This window comes from Phocoena phocoena, chromosome 9 (genome assembly GCF_963924675.1).
Source record: "Phocoena phocoena chromosome 9, mPhoPho1.1, whole genome shotgun sequence".
NCBI classification, from domain to species: domain Eukaryota; kingdom Metazoa; phylum Chordata; class Mammalia; order Artiodactyla; family Phocoenidae; genus Phocoena; species Phocoena phocoena.
Genome location: NC_089227.1, coordinates 31,156,550 through 31,167,401, shown reverse-complemented (window position 1 = coordinate 31,167,401; position 10,852 = coordinate 31,156,550). Strand labels below are relative to the sequence as shown.

Genomic DNA, 10,852 nt, shown 5'->3' with positions numbered 1-10,852 from the left:
TAGGAAACCACTGGAAAGTTTTGATTAGGGTGTAAGGAGATCTTGCTTTTAAAAGGATGTGGAAAAGACTTTAATGCATATGGGAAAGCAAGAGGGCTACTGCAAGTCTAGGACAGTATTCTCAAATCTGAGTTGTATCCGCCACATACAGGACTTTCTAAAACAGATTGATCACACAAAAAGAAGTTCACAAATGTTCACATGAGCTTTATTCATAACAGCTAAAAACTGGGAACAACTCAAATGTCCTCTAAGTACATCCATACCATGGACTACTCAGCAATAAAAAGGAATAAACTGGATAAACACACAACCTCCCAAAAGGTTACTCCCTGTATGATTCCATTTATATAACTTTTTAAAAATTAATTTACTTTTGGCTGTGTTGGGTTTTTTTCTGCTGCGCACCGGCCCTCTCTAGTTGCGTTGAGCGGGGTCCACTCCTCGTTGCGGTGTGCGGGCCTCTCATTGCGGTGGCCTCTCCCGTTGCGGAGCATGGGCCCCAGGCACGCGGACTTCAGCAGTCGTGTCTCCTGGGCTCCAGAGCACAGGCTCAGCAGCTGTGGCACACGGGCCCAGCTTTTCCGTGGCACGCAGGATCCTCCCAGACGAGGGATCGAAACCGCGTCCCCTACATCGGCAGGCGGACTCTCAACCGCTGTGCCACGAGGGAAGCCCTATATAACTTTCTTGAAATGAGAAAATCATAGATGGACAACAGATTACTAGTTGCCAGGGGTTAGGGACAGGGATGGGGTGTGAGGGAGGAAGGTTGGCTATTAAAAGGGCAACCTGAGGGATCCTTGAGGTGATGGAAAAGTTCTGACTGTATCAAGGTCAATATCCTGATATTGTATACAGACTTACAAGATGTTACCATTGGAGGAGACTAGGTAAAGTTTACAGGGATCTTTCTGTATGGGTTCTTACACTGCATTCAACTCTACAACTAACTCAAAACAACAAGTTTAATTCGAAACAATGGTTGAAGTAATTAAATCACACACACAGACCATTGGGGCTCATCCCCAGTTTCTGATTCAAGAAGACCTCAACACATGCATTGTTAACAAGCTTCTAGGTGATGCTAGTCTGGGATCAGCTATGACAGCCACTGGTTTAGTGAATAACACATTGGGGCAAATATTATTCCTATTTTGTGGAAGAAACTCAAGTCTATAGAGTAAGTGACTTCTTTACCAAGGGTAGTAGGAACTAAGCGGCAGGGCCAGGATTCAAATCAGGTCCTATCAGCTCAGTGTTTGCCTAAGCAAAATCAAGGTCAGAAATAATCTTATTTGTAAGGACTCTCTAGTACCTAGCACAGAACAGAGACCAATGCTTGCTAAACTGGATTGCACCGCCCTGAAATCTAAAATTCAATACAATGTAGGAGCTTAGTTATAAACATTTCACAAACCTTCAGAGATACAGACATTAAAATGGTACTAGTCTCAGCTCTTATCCTATGCCTTGAACAAATGCTTAAACTCTGTTCCTCAGCTTCCTCAGATGTGAGAAAAAGGAACTGGTCCCTTTCCACTTAATTCTAGATTTCTTCCTTTAAAATGTTCTGGGGTTTTATAAACAGCTACAAGTTAGCTCCTGAAAGAAAAAAAAAGTTACATTTCCTATCCATGTTAGTATTTTATCAAAGTGGACACTTGCCATAGCTTTATTTCAATTTCTGGAAACCCTAAATGAAAAAGAAAAATGTGCACCAAAATACTAACTAAACAAAAATTCACTGACAACACGTTTAGTAGAAAGGATGAGGGCGTGGGGGAAAAAGGCCACAATCTTAAAACAATTCTACGGGGATTTAAAAGCTGCTCAGAGCTTTTAGCAAAATCATACCTGTACCAATTCACGGAAATGTTAAAGCAATTACATTAAGTGCATACCAAAAATGGTTTCCCTGCAGTTAGCTCTCCAGAATTCCACTTTAAAACCCCCTTATGCAATAAGCCTCCACAATAGTCTTGTCTCCTTGTCTCCTAAGCAAAGGTAACAAAACTTGAGGAAATAGTCTTAAATAGCCAGGACGGTTTTACATTAGAAATAAGGTATTTCTGGAATGATAGCTCCAGTTACCGGAGATTACATTCATGATCATTCTCTAACACTGGATGTTAGAAACATTCAATCCAATGGGCACCTCCCAAACCGTGTCATACCTTGTTTCAGGCCTACCTTCCTATAATTAATTACAATTCCCAAAACTAACTAAATAGATCTATTTTGTTAGAATTACAAAAAAAACTAAGTTTAAAGGGGGGGGGGGCCTTCAAATACAGATAAAGGTCCCAGGAAACCAGGATGCGGAACTGAAAACTAGTTCCATTAAATGCCTTTTCTTCTATCAGAAAATAGGTAGGGTTACTATTCTGTGTAGCTCACTATGGGCTCTTGCCCAGCCACCTCTAGCTTCCTAACAGTACTGAGGGAAATCTTAGACTCACGTTTAACTCACAAATCATACACACAACTCGCCAATGCCACGCCCATTCCCTACCAACACAGCCAAAGAACTCTATTTCTTTTAATGAGAATGTTACTCCAGTGCAGTACAGGAAGTAAGGACTCAGTTTGTCACAGAGAGCTGTCTCTACTTTTACTACTTCAGAACATCTCAGAAGGAGTTATTAATTCACTGCAAAGGGAAACTGGAATCCATTTGTTAAGTGAATGGACAGGAATTAACTTGGAAATTTTCTTATTTTTTTAAAGTAGCATCTAGGCACATACATAGATTCCCTGTTTTGAAAAAGTACCAAAAGGCTAAATTTTTACCTAACAGTCCTATCATGTTCAATTCAAGAAGGACTCAAGGCATAACATTGTTAAAAAAAACATTTATTTTAATACAGTCTATCATAAATAAGTCAGTAGAGGTTCCACTCTGCCACAGACGCATCTGAGAAGTAAGAGCCCTGTGCCATCCAACTGGTGAACGTCTGAACGATGTCCCATCTCTTATCCCAGCCAGAGTGCACACCTTCCATGTTGTTCCTCTGCATTGATTGCTTCCAAAACCAGATGACCAAATAGTCCTTTATCCCCAAAGTAAGCTAAAATGTTTGTGAAGAGGAAAAATAAATTAAACCCCAAAGTAAAAACTTCTTAAACATAGCTTAAGAATTAGAAGATTTTATACATTTATGTTTGTGTTTACTCATCTATCAAATTCAGTTAGCAGAAGGATCAATCTCATTGGGCAAAAAAAAACAAACATAGAGACCTATTTAAAGAAACATAGTTTTATTACTTTTTATTGTAGTTACCTATTATAAACAAAAAGGAAAACATAAATTGAGGTCAATCAAAATATTGATATGAAGGACTGATGAACCCAGAAAATAAAGCTGTATCATTATTAGATCCAGGAAAGAGACAAGAGGTGTTTTACTTCTAAGTCCTGTTGATTAAAAATGTAGTTTCTAGTAGTATGTCAACTTAAATAAAATTGCATTACAAAATGACAATCTGAGCATTGTTAATTTTTAGAAATTATTTTCCCTCTGCATATAAAACAAACCAACATGCATCTATTCCCAGTTTTCAAAAGTGTATTAAAATCTCACAATAAACCCCAAGTATTTTTGCATACAGTTAAGCTATGAAAACAAATTATTCATTTATCGAAGTCTCTTCCTCACTGGTAATGAGCATCTAATAAGATAAAGAGAAAAGAAAATCTTCCTTGGCTTTATAAAGATAATGGGAACAATCATTCTCTCAGTTACTTAGTATTCATATATTTTGCCTAAATAATGTTTTACTAAGATATTGTCCCTTATTCATTAAATTCTGCATTTTAAATAAGGCATTCATATCAACCAACCACGTACAATGCACCATCCTGAGTGAAAGAGGAGGACACTAAGACAAATGGGGACCTAATCCCAAGGAATCTCACAACTTAACAAGGGAAACAGACCAGTAAATCATGAACCATATTATCTCCACAAGTGTGATATATATAAATTTAGATATAAACAATAAACTTTATATTGCTAAATAAGTTTTATATTAATAAAACATTTACATTACTGAAAAGCCTGGCAGATACAAGTCTATTCCTTTCAGGGTACAGACCAGGTAACCCAGGAAGACCACTTAGTCAAGTCTCTCCAGTGCAAGCAGCACAGTATATGAAGTTCTGTAACAGGATAACTCTTAACAGCATTCCTCAATCCCTTCCTAAATCACAAATATCCCTGGAAAGAAATCAGAAAATGTCCCTAATGACAGAAAAGAATGATCATCAGCACCAGCAATGACAAGAGCACTGAGATGACAGTAAGGTGAAGAAACAAAAAGCAGGGGGGTGGCTGCTTCATCCAGTCTGCAACTTTCAAGGGTCAACTCTTGGTGGGATAACTGAAGCCAGTACAACAAAAGGGTACATCTAGCACCACCTCTGGATCCTGGATCACCTGGGGCTCAAAAAACACTATTTCTCAGGATGCAGGTCTAGTCTAAAAACTGTACAGGAGGAAATGCTGTATCAGTTCCTGTTCCAAGACCACCAAGAGGTTAGGATCATTTAATTAAGTTAATTCAACATTTAAAAAGTGTTGCCAAAGTAGTTGGCAGCTACTTTAGGTACTTGCAGGACAACATAGAATGCAAATAAGCAACAAGCATAATACAAAGCAAAGAATGACAGACACAAAAGAATACTATAGGAACACAAAAAATGGTGCAATTTCAGTTAGGAGAAGGGGGAAAAGATTTAGGGAAGAGGTGACATTTGAGATTGGGCTTTTCTAGACAAGTGAAAACTGAATGGAAGAAGCATTCCAGGCTGAGGGAGAATAAGCATACAAAGGCATGAAAAAATACAGTTTATTCTGGGATTAGCATGCAGTGTCATGTAGCTAGAGCATAGTTCTCACAGGAGAAAAAAGTGGGGTAAATGAGGTGACATCGAAAAGATTAAAAATTATTATTAACAGTTTACTGCTCAAACATTACTTGTCAAGCACCGTTAATACTTTACACACAATATTCTTATTCAATCCTCATCGCAATCTTATAAAGTAGATAGTATGCCCAACTTATAAAAGAGAAAACTTATCTTAAAAAGGTTAATGGCCTCTTGGGAAGAAGTATTTGATGGTAACTTTCAGGGCTTGGAAAATGTTCACACAGCTTGACCAGGTAGTTCCATCTCTGATAATGTTTCCTAAGGTACTGTTTCCCTAAGGAAATAACTGGTCTGAGGTCTATCGGCTACTCAGTAGCAGATACATTACCTGAAACCCCATTTCACAAAAAAGAAAACTGATAGTTCAAAGAGTAAAGGCCAAAAAAAGGAGCTTGGTGGGGACCTTTGAAAGCAGTTTTAAGAAGCTCTACCATAAAAGGTTAAAGAAAGAGAAAAGTGAAGAAAGGAAGCAGTGAGTGAAGACCATTTACTGAAGAACTGTATCAGGGAAAAGAGAGTAACAGCACAAATGGACACAAAGAGGGCACACATGGCAATAACCCTTAAGAAGGAAAAACCCTTGCTTTGAGAAAGGAGAGACCGGCAAGTCAGAGAAGATGGAGGAAATTCATATCAGATGGCACTGTGCTAAGTAACAGGTCATATTACCTAGGGAGGCCACATGACCCAGTGGAAAGTGCGTAAGCCTTGGAGACAGACATACTCTACCACCTACTGACTGTGTGATCGGCTCTGAAGGACTGAAGTGACAATTAGAGATACTGCACATAAAGCACTTAAAACAGTGGCTGACACACTGTAAATGACTGTTAGTAACATGACTATTATTATTTCTGCTCATTCTAGAAAAGAGTGGCTTAGATTAGAAGTCTGAAGAAGCTGAAGACCTAGAATAGCCAGTGAAAAGTCTGCTAGGACAATCAATAAATGTCTTAAGACAGAGGGTAAAGCTGAAATCCCACAGCACCTGTGCAGGGGTCCTAGTCATCAAAGTGCCAGTCCTTTCTACAGAGCAATCCTGCCTGTTCCAGATTCTGCCTTCACACATACACATATACACACACACACGCATACATATGGCTTTCACAAGTATATACATACACACACACATACGTCTGAGTATATGAATATATATACTCCGTATATCTGTGTGTGTTGTGTGTGTGGAAGTTTTCACAAGTGCTTATCCAACAACTACAAGGTTGTTTCAGAGAAAGGAATTTGACAATGCATTTTCAGAGTCACAAATGTTCATACACTTTGATAAGGAAATAAATCAAAACTTATGCACGTAAAAATGTTTGTTATATTGTTATTTGAAATACTAAAAAACTGAAAAACCTAAGTGATCAACAACTAGAAAATATATGGGCTATCAACTCTAACATTGGGTGAAAAAAGCAAAATTCTCTGTACTCTTGTTAGAATGACATAAAAGGCCGTATTTATCTGAGTAAGGATAAGACAGGAATACAGGTATTAAAAACAGTTCAGCTTTTAAAGTGGTAGGATAAGTTAGTTCTTTTCCTTTTAAAATATGCTTCATTATGGTTATAACACCAACGCAGTATATACCGGGCTAGCCAAAAAGTTCATCTGGCTTTATCCATTCTTACAAAAAACTCGAACGAACTTTTTGGCCAACCCAATAAAAATTAGGAAGGGGAGAGAAAGCAGTTATCTGATAACATAAGTTAGACTGGTCTGCAAACTGCTGCAGTTTTCCAACAGCCCAAAACTACACCTGACTGATAAAGCTCTGCTACAATACGTACCACTATTTCTCTTTTGCTTGCCATGACTTAATACTAATGTATGAATATTTGCCCTGCAATGCTTATTTGTAAGAGCAGTACCTCAAAACAGTTGGTTCAGGCATTCCAGGATCTGCACCCCTCTTAAATCCTGAGGGAGATGGGGAGGGAAGAAAGAGAAAGAGAATAAAAACTAATTAAAACCCTAGCAGACAAAAAATTTACAATCAAGACTTTTTCTTTTTAAATCAATCTAGGGTAGCTACAATGATATCCAGATCTACCAGAATTACCTAGATTTACCTGCGCAACAGAACAGTCTTGAATTTTCACTAGAGTATGTGATTATGTGCAGAACTAATCAGTAGGGAAGACAAACTACCTTATTCCTATAATACACACAATTAGCACAGCAACCCTTAGCACACACTCTTTCATTATTAGTCATTACCCACAAAAAAGATATCACAACAACCAAATCACAGTGGATGAACTACAAAGAGCACAGGGATTTTTTTTAAACTATACTTTTTTAAAGAAACAATTGAAGATATCTTATTTTATCCCCTATGAACCACTCTTTTCATAAAGCAGCCAAAGATTGGTGATAGAAAGAGGGGGAAAAAATTTCAAGTTATTTTTAATTAAATCAACACTCATTACAATTACGATTAAATAAAACTTTTACCTTTTAAAATATATCAATTAACTAGACAACATATATACTAATTTGCTGAAATAACTGATTAAAATTAGACTTGGCATTAAGAACTGTGGAGTATGAAATTTTACCCCATTTTCAAGACAACAAACTGGCCCACCAGTTTCACAGATGCTGGTAGAAGATACAAGATTCCAAGTCAGAAACGACAGGATTTCCCTGGTGGCGCAGTGGTTAGGAATCTGCCTGCCAACGCAGGGGACACGGTTTCGATCCCTGGTCCTGGAAGATGCGACATGCCGCGGAGCAACTAAGCCCGTGAGCCACAACAAGAGAAGCCACGGCAATGAGAAGCCTGTGCACCGCAACAAAGAGTGTAGCCCCCGCTTCCCACAACTAGAGAAAGCCCGCACGCAGCAACGAAGACTCAACACAGCCAAAAGTAAGTAAATAAAATTTTTTTAAAAAAATGTTAAGGGAGAAAGTTTAGTTATTAAGAAAAAAAAGAGGAAAGAAACAAGGACACTTCATTACTCCCAGCAACAGCTACAGTCAGAGTATTACCATTTAGGAGATGAACCCTGAGATTGGGGAACCAGAATCTTTCATAATGGGCAGTGAGCATGTCTCCCCTTTGCCCTGGAACTATTTTCCAAGGCTGTTCACCCTACCAACATCCTTAAAGATATGGAACAAAGGGTGGTCACTGCCTCTGCTCACCAGATTTGTAGAAATTCAAGATACTATGGAGAATTGTCTTCCAACAGGTAATTCATTAAAATCCTTTTGTTGGTTAACTGTCCAAACACATTCTTTATCATCATGTCACTATCTGTCCGATTTTATAGCACTATATTCCCACTATACTCCCTGAAGCCCTAAAAGGTATGTTTGAACCTAAATTACACAAGAAATTCAACCTGCAGTTGCAGCTTTTAGTGAGAGCTAAGGTGGAGAAGTAAAGCATGGGAAGTAGATTAGACATGAAATTAAGTTTAGATACAGTATAAGGAAAAAGACAATGATTAACAAGGAAGAAGCACAAAAAGATAGCCTTAACATCAATCTCCACCTGAGTTGGACACTAGGGTAACAAAAATCACCATAATGGTAGTCCTAGTAAAGAGAATATAGCTGGTGTGCACAGAAAAGAAAATGAGGTGGAAAAGGAAAGCATTACCTACTCTTCCGACCAAAACCCCTGATACACAGATTGTAACAACCAGCTACACAGATGTCACAACAAGCTACAGCTTTCTGGCAGTAGAAAAGCAATTTCAAAAAGGGGAGGAGGGAAAGGTACACGAAGACTTACAGAGCGACAAAGAAACCACAGGGACAAAGAAAGCAAGAGCAGACTAAAACCGAACCCGATATACACAATGGAAAAAGGAGATGGCACAAAGACGGGGAAGCATCAAAGCCCCCATACCTTCCTTAGCTAAAAGAAGAGTTCCTCCCAGTGCTTGACTAGCCAAACTGGGCCGTTCTACCATTAAGTGAAAGCTGAGGTGGGGATGAGTCTGGAAGAAAGAGGGGAATAACAGCCTGTAAGAGCAGGGTGTCCCAATTACTTGCCCTAACCTTTGATACCTATACAAAGTCACTAAAATCTGGCAAAGTAATGCTTCTTTTAAAAATGCGTTCAAAATCAGGGAGGGACTCCCCCGGCAGTCCGCTGGTAAAGAATCCACCCTACAATGAAGAGGATGCGGATTCAATCCCTGGTCAGGGAACTAAGATCCCACATGCCACAGGGCAACTAAGCCCGAGTGCCACAACTACTGAGCTGGCTGGCCTCAAATTACAGAGCCCACACACTCTGGAACCCACGCGCCTACAGAGCCCATGTGCCCTGGGAGCCTGCGCACCACAACTAGAGAAGAGAAAACCTGCACGCCACAACTAGAGAGAAGCCTGCGCACCGCAACAAAAGATCCCACAGGCCGCAACTATGACCCAACGCAGCCAAAAATAAATTAAATAAATAAATAATAAATCTTTTTTAAAAAAAGATTTATTAAAACTCTCCAATTGGAGAATATTAGAAAAAATATTTTAGAAATAAGGGCGGAAAAGGATCTGTTTAAGTCCTGCATACTGAAGTATCTCCAAGTTATCAGTTGCCTTGCAACTCATGGGGAAATGGGAGCCAAAGCTACCTAGAGAATGTCCAGCACAGTCAAACACTCTGTCAAGACTGAGTGAATGTACTTTATCTTACACCAAAAAAAAAAAAGGCAAGAAAAACAAGAAGCAGCACCTAGTTAAAATCACAGGATTCTGAAATATGAACCTGGGTTTTAGAAGATGTCAAACTTACAGAGCTGAGACTCTTTCCTTTCCACAATACTGCCTGAATAGGGCAGATTAAAATTAAAAGACTATCCAAGGCTAGAAACAGGATAAATTACCAATGTGCAGCCCTAGGTGAAAATATTTGCCTGAGCACTTACAAATCTTTGCACTACAGCATAGTGGTGAAGAGTATGGGCCTTGATGCCCCAATGCTTGAGTTCATAACTCCCCCACGTGACAGCTGTGTGGCCTTCAGCAAGGAACAGAACTTTTCTACGCCTCGGTTTCCTCACCAGTAAACCTGTTACTCCTGGTGAGAACGCAGAGGCAACCAACAACTATTGTCTTAATCATGCCTCAAAGCAATGGCATACCCACGAGGTTCACCGGTCTCTTTCCACTTAGGCCCACCTGGAAAGGTGAGGATTAACGCCCTGAAAACCTACCTAGTGCCAAAGAGTGAATTCGTCGTTTTCACATACGTCAGGTCGTCCTAACTCTGTCAGAAAAGTAGGTCACCTCTAGTTTACAGATGTAAAAACAGGACGGGAGACATTACGTGACATGTTAAAGACCCCCCCCCAAGAAAAAAAAAAAGTAAAGGGCAGAACAAGAACTCGAACTCAGACCGACCCCACTCGACAAGACAGCCTCAAACGGCACGCGCGGCGTGGTCGCGTTTCTCTCTCCCGCCCCAAACCAAAAATGGAGTCTCGGCCTCCGCACCCGCTTCCCTCCCGACTCCTCCCAGATTCTTCTCATACTGACCCAGGTAAATCACGAGAGGAATAAAGCCCCAACGGATGGCAAACTGGCCTCCCTTGAAAAGCTGCTGCAGCCTCTGCTTGGCCTCTTTGCTCAGCTTCACCATGGCGACGGCCCGGGCAACACACTTAGGGAAACTACAGCAACCGCAGCAACCGCGTCAGGAATCCGAAAAAGAAAGGAGACGCGCATGCGCCACACACACAGCCTTTACGGCAGGAGACGTGAACCTCGCCAGCGGAGGTCGTAATTCGTCACCTTTCCACCTGCCTCTCCGCGGCCCCGCCTGTGGAAGGCGCAGGCGTGGTTCATTCTCCTCGTTCAAAGGCCCAAGTTCGCTTTCGTCTATTTAGGAATCGCCCAGTTTCGCTGATTGCGGGATTCCTGCGGGCACTGGTCTTGGGATTCCTTCTGCCCGGA

General features: G+C 40.3%; 1 protein-coding gene across 1 annotated transcript; it reads right to left on the bottom strand.

The window, feature by feature from the left end:
- Positions 1-2,835: 2,835 nt before the first annotated feature.
- Positions 2,836-10,616, bottom strand: TOMM7 (translocase of outer mitochondrial membrane 7). Its single transcript, XM_065884145.1, has 3 exons — positions 10,436-10,616; positions 6,811-6,859; positions 2,836-3,071 (listed from the first exon to the last, which is right to left on the bottom strand). The coding sequence occupies exons 1-3, from the start codon at positions 10,536-10,538 to the stop codon at positions 3,056-3,058; spliced, it is 168 nt and encodes a 55-aa protein (XP_065740217.1). The 5' UTR covers positions 10,539-10,616; the 3' UTR covers positions 2,836-3,055.
- Positions 10,617-10,852: the final 236 nt, after the last annotated feature.

Coding starts and splice junctions, on each gene's coding strand:
- TOMM7 (XM_065884145.1), bottom strand. CDS start 10,538: ATGGTGAAGCTGAGCAAAGAGGCCAAGCAGAGGCTGCAGCAGCTTTTC. Junction 6,860..10,435: donor TCCTCTCGTGATTTACCTGG/GTCAGTATGAGA, acceptor CATCTCCCTCAG/GATTTAAGAGGGGTGCAGAT.